This window comes from Ascaphus truei, chromosome 1 (assembly GCF_040206685.1).
Source record: "Ascaphus truei isolate aAscTru1 chromosome 1, aAscTru1.hap1, whole genome shotgun sequence".
NCBI lineage: Eukaryota > Metazoa > Chordata > Amphibia > Anura > Ascaphidae > Ascaphus > Ascaphus truei.
In genome coordinates this window covers 46,891,203-46,907,936 of record NC_134483.1, presented here as the reverse complement: position 1 = coordinate 46,907,936, position 16,734 = coordinate 46,891,203, and the positions used below count along the sequence as shown (strand labels likewise).

At 39.3% G+C, this 16,734-nt stretch overlaps 1 protein-coding gene across 4 annotated transcripts in view; it reads left to right on the top strand.

Moving 5' to 3' along the window:
- Positions 1 to 16,734, top strand: part of PDZD2 (PDZ domain containing 2) — a 385,311-nt gene that overhangs the window by 339,175 nt on the left and 29,402 nt on the right. For all 4 annotated transcript variants that reach the window (XM_075587491.1, XM_075587482.1, XM_075587505.1 and 1 more), the window contains 4 exons: positions 661 to 4,093; positions 5,306 to 5,423; positions 14,351 to 14,452; positions 16,273 to 16,540. In XM_075587491.1, coding sequence (XP_075443606.1) covers positions 661 to 4,093; positions 5,306 to 5,423; positions 14,351 to 14,452; positions 16,273 to 16,540 — 3,921 coding nt within the window. The remainder of the gene's footprint in view (positions 1 to 660; positions 4,094 to 5,305; positions 5,424 to 14,350; positions 14,453 to 16,272; positions 16,541 to 16,734) is intronic.

Here is a 16,734-nt window from a genome sequence, read left to right as displayed (position 1 = left end):
GTTATAACGCGGTCTCGGGGTTCAGCTGTACAAATATATTCAGGGACAATACAAGGAGCTTTCAAAAGAACTATTCATCCCAAGGGCAGTACAAAGGATACAGGGTCATCCCTTAAGGTTGGAGGAAAGGAGATTTTACCAGCAACAAAGGAAAGGGCTCCTTACAGTAAGGGCAGTTACAATGTGGAATTCGTTACCCACGGAGACTGTGATGGCAGATACTATAGATATCTTCAGAAAAAGGTTGAACATCTTTTTTAGAAAGGAAAGGTATACATAGATATATCAAATAAGTAAATATGGGAAGGATGTTAACCCAGAGAGAAATCTTATTGCCAATATTTGGAGTCAGGAATTTATATTTCCCCTTATAAGACATCATTGGATGATGTTTTACTTTGGGTTTTTGTTTGCCTTCCTCTGAATCAATATACTGTAAATACAAATATAGGATGAGTACAGTATATGACGTTTAAATTTAACATAGGTGGACATATGTCTTTTTTCAAACTCATCTACTATGTAACTATGTACAGTAACTTGTCTTTTTATTAAATAAAATAGGAATATGTCAAGGGGATTGTTGCAGTGTAATAGAAAACTAAAGAATGCAATTTCACTATTTTTCAAGTCTCATAAATTATGATTTGTTTCTTACAGCTGTGGATAGACTGTCACACATTATGGCTTCTGGGAATGACACAAGCAGATTTAGTGAGCCATACGAAATGGTTATACAGGAATATCAACAGACTACGCATAAGCAAAACTCCCAGGATATGATTAATGGCTGTAGTATGTTTGATTCAATAGCATCCCCTGTTGTTGTGGCCACGGAGGTACAACAAGAAACACATCAGACCAGCCAGTGTTCTTCATTAAGGGGTTGTGGTGGAATTCCAGTTACTAACATTGATGATTATATCCGTGAATTACCTCTTTCTGAAGTGAATTCCCATAATCCATTAACCACGGGAGACGTCGGCGCCACCATAGAAGAAGGGACTTCTCAAGGCACTAAAACCAATGCAACTGTTGGAAAGGAATCATGCCATATAATTACAAACTGTGCTGATGGCAAAGATCAAACTGGGAGCTTTTTGGGATTTTCTGTTTTGGATTCTCTCCATATAGAAAACAAATTTGCTGTTAACAAAAGCAGCTTAAGTAATTACTCTCGCAATTTTAGCAGCTTCACTGAAGATGATTTCTCTTTGTCAGACCGAATTGAAAGTAGCTCAACTGACCTCCCTAATTCTATGTATGGAGCAGCAGAGGACTCAGACTCTGAGTCTGTAGTGGAAATCCCTTCGGATTCTACAAGTGATATGATCTCATCACTACAGAACCATTCATGTGTGTCTGAAACCCAAAATGCTACCGATTCTGAAGAGGAGCAAATTGAAATCTGTTGTGCTAACGAAACACTGAGCAGTGCACCGCAGCACCACATATCTGCATTGAGTCTGTTTTATCAATCACTCGCATTTACTGATGAACAAAAACAATCGCACAAGGAAATGCATTCTTCAGCATCAAGTCGGGAGAAATTAGAATATTTCAATCGTTGTCCAATATCTGCAGATCAGGTCACTTTTGGAAAAGCCGTTAATTTAACACATTCACCAGTGACATCTTTATTAAACATGGGATCTCAGGAATTGCCAGTGACGATTAATAACAAGGAATGTTCAGGAGATTTTCAGGATGACAGTGCCTTAAAAACAGAGGGTATGGTGGAATTAGCAGCAAAAGAAAAGGCTATGGATATAAGTGGTTCTTCAACTGAAAATGTGCCTTTGTTGAAGGATGGTATGGAAATCTGCTCTTTAAGCATTTTGAAGAATGAAGAAAATCCAACTATCGGACCTCCTCTCAACAACCGTATGGATCTGAGCGAGAATGAAAAATGTGATATTAAAAACCGTGTGAGAACGGATATGTGTTCTCCAGCATCTGTCAGTGCCAAGTCAACTTCCATTCAAAGTATAGGTAAAAGCAGTCATTTTTCTACGCCCAACGATACACGTTTGCAAGGAAAAAAGGAAATGTTGCCAGAAACAAAAACGATGAAAAACTCAACTTTAGATAAATATAAGATGAATGGGCCTTTGTCAAAGCTGCACAATGACGACGAGAGGAAATTAAACAGCAATTTTGAAATGCTGAGTACTCCGGTGTCAAAACCAGGGCCAAAGCTGAAAGGTCTAAGTATCAAAAGTAAAAACAGGGCGAACTTAGACTCGTCTAAAACTTGTTCTGGAAAAGCTGAGGAGTATGATTGCCGAAAACCATCTCCGCAGCCATCACCTAAACTTCTTCCAAAGAGGCCCTCTATGAATGATAGCTCATCTTCAGTCAGAGAGTTGAACAGCAGACCATCCATTTTTCCAAACACGCTTCAATTTGAACAAAAACACAAAACGGTACTTTATTTACCTAAATCTGATCCTTCGTCACTAGTAACTGAAAACTTAAGTGCCAGTGATAATGAAGGTAGGGGTAATGATAAATGTACCATTGAACAGAATTTGGGTACATCAACAGGAAAATATGCAAGTGGAGGCAACAGACAGAGTGGATTCTTAGAAAACCTTGCCAACATGGATGTGGATGATTGTATGCGAACAGAGAATAAAGTCAACATTTCAGCAAAGCCTCATCAGGGAACTGAAACCAGTAAGTGCCCTAACAAAACAGCTGATTCCATTGTAGGCAATGTTTCAAAACATGAACCTATGGGAGTTGTGGAAGACTTGATTACAAATAGAATTGACTTGCTGCCAGTGACTTCTCTCTCACTCCACGAAGAACAATTAGAAACCCATGATATTCAGCGTACATTTATGGAAGTAAAGTTATCATCTTCGCTGTTGGCATCTCCCCTATCTTCATTGAAAAAAGATGATGACTATAATAAAACTGACATCCTGGCCAGTGAGCATGTTCCAACTGCAAATAAGTCCTTTAAGCTAAAAAAGGATACCACGGGTTTTGGAAAGTCAACTATTGTATCTAACCCAGTTACTAGAACATATTCAATGCCAGCACAACTACCAAATTTCATGGGTCATAATGTTACACAGGTGATTGGAAGTCCTACAGATGCACATCTCAATTCTAAAACATCAGAACCAGATATGTTTGAATGCGATTCTCAAGAAGCATGGTTCAAAATTCAAAGTGCCACTCACATGGTTGAGCAGAGTTTGCAAAATGGAAACCCACAGCTAAACCTTACAAAAGATTTTCAAAAACTGACAGCCGATGGTCCAGTTACTAATGAAAAGAACTCCATCAGGACCCAAATATTGAAAAGTATTAAAAGAAATTACTATTATGAACTCAACTGGCCACATGAAACTACCTCTTCTTTCTCTGTAAAGCAGAGAATTAAATCATTTGAAAACTTGGCAAATTTTGACAAAGCAATAATGAAGGTTATTAATATAAACTCCTCTTCTATTGCTTCCAAACTTCCCATATGTAGAAGATCTTCTGGTTCTGTGCCCTTTACTATAAACCCAGATGATACCTCAAGGTTTCTGAGGCGAAGTTTAAGCTCATGCTGTGACAGCCAAAGTGAAGTGACCTTATCAGCTCAAATTAAAAAATCCACTTCAAGTGTGGCCTTAACATGCACTGAAAAGAATACAGTGGATACCCAAAAAGAAATCCCTTGGACAGATCAAAACGTGAAAAGTGGGACTGAGAAAAATGAGAATTCAGCACAAACAACACCAGTAAAGAAAATCAGAGCTACAGGAACCCATATAAGACAGCCATCTTTGTCTCGCTCTAAACTCCGGGAGCTAAGAGCATTGAGCATGCCAGACCTTGACAAGCTGTGCAGTGAGGACTTCTCAGTTGAACCAAAGGCCTCCAAATTCAAAACAGAACTTGAAATTACACCTATAAGATCTTTTGGCGCTGATCGTGTACCAAATCACAATGTGGCTCTTGCAACATGCCTTTCCAAAGTGACCAGATTAAGTTCCAGAGATGGATGTTCTGGGATTGGTACACCTGGGTCAGCATCAGACGATGAGGTGAAAAATGATGGAAAGCTCACCAGAAAATCCTGGTCAATAAGGTGAGGTTTGACTTACAGTGAAAAGATCTGTACTGTACAGTATATGGTATTTTTAGACTGCATTGAGACATGTACAGTATTGTTCATTTAGACTTTTATTATTGATGGTCTTGATAGGAGGGCAAATAAAAAATACAATTAATTTAAAAACAAAAATAAACAAAGATTAGATGTGGTGAATATCATCAGTTATTTGTAACCATAAATCTGCTCTGCACACACACACACACACACACACACACACACACACACACACACACACACACACACACACACACACACACACACACACACACACACACACACACACACACACAAATGTAATGTACATTTTTTTTACTTGCTGTGAATGAACTACTTTAGCTCATTTATCTGCTCTAATGTAGCGTTTTAGTACTCCTGTGCTGCTCATACGATTTGTTTTAGGTTCATTTCTCAGCCATGTTGATCTAATTTTGTTTTATGCCAGAAGCAGAGGAAGATAAAGTCACTTTCCCATGATGAAAAAAAAAAAAAAAAAGCATGACTGAGCAGTCACACAAAGATGAATTCTACATGTATATAGAAAAAACAAGTACACATGTGCTGTCTCCAGCTATAAAATCAAGTCTCTTGATACTCGATGAGTAATTCACTAAACCGTATCTGCAAGTTGGGCACTCAAAGAGTATATTTATTGTAACTAGATTAAAGACAAAATACCGACTCTTCAATCCATAGTTGGACTTTTTTTGCCCTGATGGAGGTCTGACTATGGACCAAAACGTTGGTATTTAAAAAAAAATCTTGTTTTAATAACTATAATCCTTGAGTGCCCAGCTTCCAGATAAGGTTTTCCCATGATGATAACAGTGGAATTTCAATCGTATTTGCCTGCTTTAAAAACAAGGACATTATTCTCATTCTAGCAACTGGCCCCCCAAAACATAAAAGGATTTGTAAACCAGGCGCGGAATCCCGAGCAGAATTTGCTCCTATCAAAATCTACTGCCCGCTTCTGATTGAAGTGTTCTCATGTTCCGTGGCGAGTCTGCAGAAATGAGAATTCAAGTGGTCGTGATTTAAAAGGGCAAAAACAAATACTTGTCACTCTGAGAGTTATTTTAATGTGTCCAGGTCAAGCACATTTCAGATTTAAGTAGAGAAATACTTTTGGATTTTGTACTCGTGTAGCCAGCTGGATAGCTGTTCTAATCATATGTTTTTATTTAGTTTGGATCAACTAATTGTCTCGACCCAGAACCAACATAAGCTGCAGGCTGTTTTGACTTCTGTAACATCCAAATCAGATATCATAACACTGATTCAAGAAGCAAAAGCCCAAGCTGAGGTGAGTTATGTACATATATATATATATATATATATATATATATATATATCAGACCTTTATATAAAGTCTTGTAATGTGAAATCATTTGTTAGGCGACTTCCTATTTTAGAGAGTTAATTTCTTACTCCCTCAGATTTAGAGCAGCATTTCCTCATGCCCATTTTTTATTTTGTTTAAATAAATGCAGTCATTTCTAACATGCACGGCAATGCAATTAAATAAGCTGCCAATCGATCCGTTCTCCCATGACCATTCGGTTAAGATCCTGCTTCCCAGGGCACCCAACATGGCTGCCTACTTCGAGAGAGGAAGTTGTATGGCATCCTAAATGGTTGCTACAGCAACCCGATGAAGCTTAACACATTGAAAGTCACTCGAAAGGGCATAAAGAGTGGGAATATTTTAGTTTATTTAATGTAGTAAGTCATCTCTAATACTACATAACTGATTTATTTAAATAAAACACTTTGAATGCAATTCTGTCTTAAAAAGTCTTATCTTATACAAATGTGTGAGTGAAAATTTATCAGTATAAAAAAGCAGATTTTTTTGTTATGTTTTGTTTTGAGAAATTTCCAAGTAAGCAGGTAAGATATATATTAAAAACGTACCATTGCCCTTGCAAAATTGGTAGCCAAGCCAAAATGCCTGACAGCCAGAACGGAAGTGTAAAGGTAGTTGAAGCAAGAACAAGCATTTTGCCACGACAGATTTTTCTGTCTAAAGTGCATAGTTTTTTTTTTTTTTTTTAAGTAAACAGGGACTGAAGACCCTGGTAAAAATACATATATATTTTTGCGTTTATCTTTGGTGGTGGCAGTGGATAGATATATACTGTAACGGAGTAAAGGTAAATATTAACTCATTGGAAGTACCTTGTGAAGGAGAAAGGTGGGACAGCGAGTTGGCTGTGTGTATTAACCCTGATTGCATGTATAGGTCATGTGCTCACAAGTGTGCTGTTTGTAACAGATGGTACAGTATATTGGAATGGGTTGAGGAAAGATATCAGTCATTTGAGGGTCAATGAGTGTAGTAAAGTGACTCACCTAGATAGTTTTGTACTCTTGTCGCGTATACTGATCAGCATTCTCTCTTCTGCACATACTGCACATGCGATCTGAAAATCTATTATGAAGGGGGATACAGTTTGTATGCTCTATAAAAGATATTAAATTGCATTTCTTCAAAAGATGAAGCTAATGTACAATCTCTTATAAAATTACAACTGTTGGTAACAATCTATTTTCCCTGGTGCCTTGTGCTGGAAGGGAACTAATGATGGGTTAATTGGTAAATCTTGTAAATTGTCAAAGTAGTACAGCTAATTGAAACTTTTATATGAAAATGCATAGTGAGAACTTTCTATTTCTCTAGGTTGGTTATTGTTTTCCTTTTTCTTTCACACCCGTAGTAATGAAGTAACTTTGTGTCAGTGGACCAACTAGGAGACTGGTAGGGTGATTACAATGCAATAAGGCAAATAAAATACATCTGATAACAGTCTAAAATAACGCCCCAAGTTTTACTACGCAATGATTAAAAAACATTTCCAGTTTGACCCTAACAAAAGGTTGGAAATACTTGTCATACGTATTGTACCTATTAAAATATAAATTTTCTGACCTACCACCATACAACAATGGTGAGAAATGAATATCTCCAGAACAAGGAGTGAAAGTGATCAGGAGTAAAGTCACAGATTGGGAGTCACTAATGCTATTTTTATATTTCTTTGTGGTAGTGGTATATTCTTTTGTTCTATTAATAGAACCACATCACAGAGTTCTCCACACATGTACCTAGTACTTTAGAAACATCACAAGTTCATTTCCATTTGTTCACATGTCCATGTGTTCTGGAGAAATCTAATTAAAAATTTTTTTTTTTAAAAAGAGGACTTTTCCCCATAATGGGCATGAAAGAAGTCCTCATCATTCGCTGATTGGCTCGCCTCGGAAAGCTGCTAACTCATAGCCATCTTTGCACATTCCATTTGGGGCACATTTCCAGAACGATGTGGTTTCACCGATGGCTTTCCTGAGTTCTGGTGAAAAAATGAATCATGTTGCTTGGGTTACTGTTTTAATGCAACCATTATTAACTGGCACTAAGAGGAAAACACATTACGAATGAACCCTTGAGTTGTTCAGTTCTTAAATGCTTACATAACATTGCAGAGGTACAGGTCCTTGATGCACAGAATCGAGTTACTGTTTGTCGGTACTTTCTTAGTGATAGCATGTGGTAGCTTGCTGTGCCCCTTATGTACATTCTGCATAGTAATGAAAATAAAATTGCAAGTGGGTACTTGGACATGCAGGATGTAGATTTTGAAACAAAATGACTGGTAACCAGCCTTCTATGTTCACCAGTTAGGAAAATGTGAATGTTGTTCTGAATACTTGTGGCTTGGGGTGTCTACTGTTTGTTTTGTGCTAATTTTACCATCTTTATTCAGGTGGTCTCAATTGTTTTAATTGCTATTCTCAAATACATTTTTGTTGCACTGTCTGTAAGATTAGCTGAGTTACTTAACATATCTGGGTGGTAGAGTATTTCGCAATTTTTTGGCCTGACTAATATTTTAAGAAGTATGTTGTGTTTGAGTGCTGCTGTGCCAAAAAGTAAAAAAGCTCTGGCATTTCTTAAACTACAAACAACAAACTACAAAGCACAGAAACGCAGTATTTTTCAGTCAAGGGCACTGGGTACAGTATATGCCATTCGATTGTATAGACTTGTATGCATTAAAGGCAATCCCTCCTATTGAACTCATGGCAGTTACGTGTTAAAGGGTTTACACCTGGGTCATTAATGTTGTAATTTTTTTTTTTTACCCAAATCTGACACCTACTATATTGGTATTTAAAAAAAAAAAATATATATATATAGTATATATATATTTTTTTGTTAGTTTGTAATCATGGTGAGGGGAGACCTTTTGAAGGGGTTTTACAGTAAGAGTCCCCTCTCTCCCCTTATCGGCTCTCCAAAAGGAATAGAGCGGGAGAAGGCGGAATGAAACCCTTGACTGACAAACACTTTCCCATTCATATGTCCCCTAAGAAATTCAACTTCTAATTATTTTTCAAAAAAATTAAAGCAGCCAGACCTGTTCTATTAGCACAACCATATATGTGTAAGTAATGTGACTGTTAAATTCATTACAGATTTGTTGTTTTCTGGATAACTTCATGAGATTGCACCTCTAGTCATTATAACCTGCTATTAAGCATATGGTATTTATATATAAATAAAAATACCCCTTATGAGCACATGAGTCTCAGACAGGTCGACAACCCTGCCTTTCCCCATTATCTCATGCAGCCTAGGATTCTGGGAAATGACATGCAAATGATTGCTCACAGTGTCTCATCTTTTGCTTCTTATCCATTTTAACATGGATTCCTAAGTGGTATTTTTCTTTGCTGTACACTTTACGGTGAAGGGTTTTTGACACTTTTTTTTTTTTTACTCACCAGGACTTACTTTGTGTCTAGTGTTGCCAGGTGGCTTCTCCACAAATACTAGAAACAATGGTGAAAGGTGTGACGTGCTCGAGACACACACACACACACACCTCTCCTCTCTCTGCTCCATGCTGTTTCCTCCTCTCCTTGGCCCCATCCCATGGCTCCTGACACCTCTTCCTGAATGGCTGCATTACCCAGCAGCAACCAATCAGGATGGAGGAAGCTGGAAAGCCCCGTAGCAGCAGCCCTGCTCTCTCCCAGTTCGGGGGAAGTCCCGCGGCCCCTCCAAGCTGTTCAGGTCACTATATACAGAGAGCTAATACCAGACACATAAATGTCCAGTATCGCCTCTAATTTTTTACAGGACATTGTGTCCAAATACAGGACAGTCCAGTTCAATACCGAACACCTGGCAACCCTACTGTGTCTGGTATTTATATGAAAACTAGTTTGCTTTCCTTTTTCCATTATTGTGATTTTTTCCTTTTGTTTCATGTTTTTTCCCCTTCTCCTTCTTTCCCCTGCACCCCCCTTTTATTTTTGCTCTATGGTGATATTTATTCTTGCATTGGCGTATTGGCTATTGTTGCTATATTTTCAGTTTATTATTAGTGTCATTAAATTATTCATATTCCCTACACTGGTATTCGCTTATATCTGTAGCTGTGAGACAGAGAGTGCTGTACTATCTTTTAGTTTGCAAATACAGGACAGTCCAGTTCAATACCGAACACCTGGCAACCCTACTGTGTCTGGTATTTATATGAAAACTCTCGAATGTTCAGCCTGCTTTTATTCAAGTTTCACATCATCCGTCTGCAATAGCTTGTGTTGGCCGTAAGAAAAGTCAATGCTCTGAAGTGTAAATAAAGAAGGAAAACCGCACTCTCCTCATTCATAGCATTGTTGGCCTGAGCAAGGGTATGCAGGAACAACGATGTGTGTCATGCTTAGGGCAGCCAAATCTGGGTGGACGGCAGCCCTTTTTGGAAGGTTTCAGAGTCAAATATGTGAGATATATCTGGTGTGGAACTGCAGGATAGGTGTCTGGTGTGGACTGAAAGAAACATTCTGGGGTAGAACTTGTATGTCCACGTTCATGTCTCACTAAGCTGGCTACAGAATCTGGTGGGGAGTATGAATACCTGCAGTTTGACTTTGTGACCCAAATGATTTGCAAGTAGCCTAGCAATACCATATTACCAGTGGCCGATCTCCTATTAGGGCCATTAGGCCCGGGCTTATGGCGGCAACATTTTGGGGCGCCCCGATATACTTTTGCCACGCTCTCGGGCCTGATGGAAAGTAACTTGGCTGTTGCAGTCGGCTCCTTACCTGCCGCCCTCCTTCTTTTTCTGAACAACAGCGTCAAATGACGCCACGGATGTCAGCAACGTGACGTCACATGGCGTCTCTTTGCCATGGCAACACGATGTCGCAGCATCGACTGACATCATGATGTCATGTTGCCGTGGCAACGCAACACCGTTGTGACGTCGGTTCAGAAGGAAGAAGGGGGCGACAACAAGGAGGCGGCCGCAACAGCTAAGTGCTTAGGGGCAGCAGGTTTTCAAATCTGCTGCTACATATTACTAAATTAATTAAAAGGAAGACTCACTTATAAGGGTCAGATGACCGAATCACCCGTCTTTCTATTGAACACTGTCTATATTGATTCATATTTTCAATACATTGGTCTGGTACTTGAGCACCCATATCCACCTTGTGTTGACCAGTTAGCTGCATATTACTAAATGAATTAAAGGAAGAAGCAGAAGGTAGTTAGAAGAAAACTTCTTCCTTGGTCCAAAGTGGACTAGGAACATGTTCAAGCGGTAATATTTGGATAACTGCAACCATATCTTTCCCATTAGCATGGTTATATTTTTTTTTAGGGTTTCCATTCATGTGTTTTTTTTTTTTCATAATGGTTTTCTGGCCAGCTACTGTACATGGAATTGCTGTGGGCCACGGTCAGACCTGTTAGAAGGTTGGCTATTAACCCATTAAATGTTTTAAGAGCTTAAGCATGATATGACTAATCTTCAGTTGTCAAGATAGCTCTAACTGAGACGCCCTTTTACCTTATTAGCCTGAATGTTTCCCCAAAAAAAATCGGACAATAGGAAACAAAATCCCTGTCCCGGAGAGCTTACAATCTAAATGTAATGTTGGTAGATTTACAGATGATTTAAAGGTGGGGAGAGCAGGTGCTCGGCATATACTGAGTTCCACAGGTAAGGGGCAGTGAGAGAAAAAGGTTTAAGGCGCGAGAGAGCAGTAGATGTGAAAGGGGTGATGAGGCGGCAGTTATGGGTAGCGCGCAGGAGATGAGCAGGGACATAACGAGAGATCAAAGCTGATATGTAGGGAGGAGCAGATTAGTGGAGAGCCTTGAAGGTAAGGAGGAGAATTTCGTAGGTGATCTGAAAATGGATGGGATTTAAGTAAGCGATGAGCAGAGGCTGTTTTGGGAGATAGTGACATTATTGTAGCAGCAGAATTTTTGATTGATTGCAGGGGAGAAAGTTGTGAGGCAAGGAGGCATGTTATCATTATGTTAAAATAATCTAGACCAGGTGTGCGCAAACTTTTTTGTTTGCGCTCCCCTGCTTGTTCTCCCCCCTGCTCGCGCCCCTCCCCCCCTTACCTTCTCTCCGGCATCGGCGACGTAATTTGACGTCACAACGTCATGTGACATCATGTGCCATGGCAACGTGTTGCCATTTGACCCCACGACGACATTTGACGCCGCGTTGTCATGGAGACGTGTCGCCAGAAGCCGGCTGAGAGCAGGTAAGAGGGAGTTACAAAGGCCTTGCACGCTCCCACGCCATTTCATTTAAATGTTGTGGGGAAGAGTGTTAGGCCTCTTTAAGCGCCGCGGCCCCCCAGAAAATCTCACGCCCCCCAGTTTGCGCACCCCTGATCTTGACAAGAGAGGATAAAAGGGCATGCATTAGAGTTTTAGCAGTTGATTGACAAAGGAAAGGGCGGATCTTGGCCAAATTATGGAGGTGGAAGAAGCAACAAAATTTTGCAATGAATGTGAATGGAGAAGGAAAGGGCGGAGTCAAATGTCACGCCTAGATAACGTGCTTTGGTGACTGGGTATTGGGCCAGGTTTAGGGGGAAATATGAGGAGCTCAGTTTTAGACATATTAAGTTTAATTGGGCAAGGATATAGCCAGGAGGCAATCAGACTTGGGACTGGATTGCAGGTGTGAGGTTAGGGGTGGATAGATATCTGTGTGTCATCTTCATAGAGATGATACCTAAGGCCAACAGAGTTGATAAGTTCACCAGGTGATCGTGTGTAGAGAGAGAAAAAGAGAGGTCCCAGAATAAAGCCCTGAGGTATACCAACAGACCAATTAACAGGAGATTTAGATATGTTAGAGCAACATAGACAGAAAATGTGTGATGGAGGTATGATAAGAGCTAGGATAGAGTTTTGTTATTGATTCCTAAAGCATTTAGAATATGAAGGAGAAGATAGTGATTGACCGTATCAAAGGTAGCAGAGAGATATAGTAGGATAAGTAGGGAAAGATGACCATGGGATTTTGCTTCATGTAGATCATTGGCGCAGTCTCTGTTGAGTTAGCTGTACAAAAGCCAGATTGGTCCAGGAAGGCATTGGAATTAAGAAAGTTGATCATACAGGAGAACATAAGATGTTCTAGCAGTTTGGAGGCAAAAAGCAGGAGGGATACAGGTCAATTGTTAGAAAAGCACAGAGGGTCTCTGATGTTTTTACGAATAAGTGTGACCACTACATGCTTAAAGCAGCAGGCCAAACTGCCATTTTTGTCCCCTTTAATATGTGCATCAATACAATTCACACAATGATAAGTAATTGGCTAAGTTGCTGATCGATCCGTTCTCCTGTGATCAATCGGTGAAGAATTGGCTCGGGTGTTCACTGAATGGCTGTCAGTGTAGTAGAAGAGGACCAAAGATGCAAAGTTATTAATTTATTGTCAAAGACTACAGGTTATTTTTTTGGGGTTGAGTTAAGGTTCATGTGTTCGGGGGGGGGGGGGGGGGGGCAGGGCTAGGTTTATTGTGCCAGGGGAGGGTCATGTTTGTGTTTGTTGGTAGGGTTATACTGTAGTTATACTGTAGTTTGTATGTTGGTTAAGGGTTTTATATTCTCATTTGGTCATGTGTTTTTGTTCTGATTTGGGTTAAATATAGGAATATGTGGTTAGGTTTAGGGTTTGTTTTATAGGTAGGTTTTGGGTTCTCTAGCATTTTTGTTTTCAAATTAGGATCAAATGTGAAGTTGAGGTTTGGCATTCACTTTTTTCATCTTGATTTAGTTTTTCTTCCATTTTGTCAACCAAACTCCAGATGTTATTAGTAATCCTTCATTTTTCACTAATATTGTCTAGTTTTGAAAAGTGTTCATCTAGGTTATCATACAAAGTTATCTTGATGTTACACTAATTTCCTTGAGATGGATATAGTACCCATGCTTTTATTGCCCCATACACTTGGTGTATATATATTTTGAAATATGATCTTCTTTCTTGTTTCCAATTTAAGTGCATCAGTATAACATTCTGAATGCTGGAAATAATGTTATGGTTTTTTTAATTAGTTTTACATACGGTATGTCCAATTTTAACTCTTATATACAAGTTCAAAAAATTATTTTTTTAAGATGCTAATGATGGATGGAAAACTTGGTATATTGGTACTGTATACAGTATGACATACTGATGTGTGAAATGTTCACCATAGAGATGTAGCCAATGTTAGCCCTCCTGCTAACGCAATGTGCTGTATTGTGTAAACAAACACATTAAATATTGCGTAAGTTAAGAATATGATACCCATTACCATCTGTTTAAAACATTGCATCAAGTATCAGGCCAGGAGTGGTCCAATGCGTCATGTTAACCTGCACAACAACGTCTGCTACATCTATAGTACGTAAACCAGGCAAAATTAGCCCGTTTCTATCCCCGAAATGTTGTCACAAATGTGACAAATCCAATGAAAGCTTGTACGATATTAGGGTGGAGCAGCACTGGGGGGCACACGTAAGGCATATGAATGGTGTACTAGAGTTTAGATTATTTACTGCTTTATCTGGAAACTAATATGTGCACTGATGGGTAGAAAAGAGTCAGAAACCCTCCATTACTCACAGTACAGTAAAGAGAGGGAAGATTGAACTGTGCATTCACACTCATATCTCACACGCATATCTCACACAGGTTCTCCATACCATAGTTTGCTTGTTGTATTTTGCTAATGAAAGGTCCATGTATATTACATTCATTGTGCTCTGAACTGAAGTCACAGTGGAAGATGGGTATCAGGCTGAATGTGGGCAATATTGGCTTTCAGAAAAGGTCAGATCCATACAAATGTGATGCCTGCTCTGAACATGGAAAGCACAGTAGATGACCCTATTAACTTGCTGTTTTATCTCAACAGAGGAAAGAAGATGTCTACTTTGTGGTGCTGAATAAAGAAGAAGGAGCTGGGCTGGGATTTAGCGTTGCTGGGGGAATAGACCTGGAACACAAGTCAGTCACTGTAAGTGATGTTCATGCGGCTGCGGCTGTCTCCGCAAAGCAGCTGGGAGGAAATCAGACGCATTTCTTGTTCTTGTCGAGTGGTACTAGCAACTCCTCATCCCCAACCGACATGTTCTTCTGTAGCCAACTGATACTTAAAGCAGAAATGCACCTGTTCATCTTCATTTAGATAATTGGACGCTCTAAACGCACCATTATCCTACCTGATTATAAATGGGGTGTGCTTAGAACACCTCATAGCGCTAACTGGTTGTATTACTGGCCCCATTTGGTATGACCACTATGTACTGGGTTTGCAGGGTGAGGGGGGCTGTGATTCTATTTGTTTTCAGTACAGCTACTTATATTACTACACATATTAAAGCAGCAGCTCAAGCAATATCCTACATGTGTTTTTTTTTTTTATCAGTTCTGTACTATGAGAAAATACTTGTAGCATTTAAAAAAAAAAAAATGTTCTACAGACATTTTTAATGTTTCTAATGTAGACAGCATGTCCAAAGTGATAGCTCCCTTCCCCTTCTGATAGGCTCTGGCTCTTGAGACCCGCCCTATCTAAACCAATTGTATCTAGTAACTACCCAGACAATCATTCTAGGAACTACATTGCCCAAAATGCTGTGCAAGAACTGAATTAAATAACCCTGAGCAAGCGATCGATTACAGTCGATTACAGGAGAACAGATCAATCTGCAGCTTAGCTAGTCACTTGCCAGTGTGCAGATTGTATTGATGCACATATTGAATGGGGAAAAAAAATATATATATTTTTTGAAAACGGCAGCGTGAACTGCAGCTTTAAAGTAAATAAGTAACTAGTTCTACCTAAAAATGTCATACTGGTCATCTAAATGTAACATGTTGCTGAATTGCTACTCCTCTCATGTGAACTATTATTGTTCATAATAAAGAGCAAATGAAAAATCAGGATATGGCCAGTTATGGAAGTTTGACTTAATAATGGTTAGTAACGCATGTAACGATCAGTCTTGCTGATTTCCATAGTGGTTAGGTAATGGATTGTAAGGTCTTTTGCAGTATAGCAAGTAGGAGTCAAAGACCAAAAACTGGTTATTACTGGTGTTGAATTCTGAGATTCCTCGAATTTTCTCATTTTTCTCAAAGAGACTTGTAGTAAGGTAAGCATAGCCCACAGGGAAAATGTATCAGTTATTGCATGGCTGCTTGGGACCTTTATCATGGCCCAATGTACATATAACAGTAGAGAATCCAATGTGACTATTGCATGAACACTGCTACTTGCAAAGACGTAGAGGAAAAGTTTAATCTGTGATGTGATTTGTAGTTTGGTTTTCTTTCTATTTTGCCTGAGAACTGCAAGCTAAAATAGCCCAAGGACTAAACTTGCACCAGCTCATTTCCAATCATCATCTGGGCAGATAAAGCCTATGAAATTGTACTAGAGACAGAAGTACCACCACGCTCACCCAGGACTCTTGTACTGTACATGCATTGTTTCATATAAGTCATGTATCACCCATCAATCTTAGTTAATGGCAATTTTTATAATGCAGTGTAATTATAAGGGAGTAATCTATTTCCCAGAGCAGTATACTAGAAGTATAGTGATGTAAAAATAATAGAACTGTAATATACTAAATATATTACTGTTAATATTTTTGTTCTGTAGTTACAGTAACCTCTCTCCATTATGGATTGTGTGCCTTGATGCATGTCTTTTAATGTCAAGTCCTTGTCGGAGAAGAAAAGAAATGATCTACAAACGTCATGTCTAAAAGAAAATCTTGGAACTATGCTATTTACAAGTACACCTGTGCTTTCATGTATATATTTTAGGTGCACAGGGTGTTTTCAAAAGCTGCAGCATCCCGAGAAGCAATCGTTGAGAAAGGAGACCGCATCTTTTCCATCAATGGCTGCTCCCTGCACGGTTCAGCCCACGGAGATGCCCTGAGTGCACTGCACAGAGCAAAGCTGCACAAAGAAGCAGTGATCGTGATCAAAAAGGAAAGAGATGGAGAAAGGCCCTCCAGACTAGACACGTCTGCTGCTCGAGGAAGACAGTCAACATCTGGAAAGGATGTCACTATGGCAACAGAACCAGGTAGGAGGTTAGCCCTAGGACACATGGAAAGAATTTATTTTAAAGGCACATTTGTTTCAGATTATCACTGGGAGACTTCATGCAATCTCAGGCAACTAATGAAATACATATTGCACATTTACTTCTGGTCTTCACACACTCATTATTTTCCTTTTTTTAATCTTGCTTTTATTGATACATGCCTGCCTTTTGCA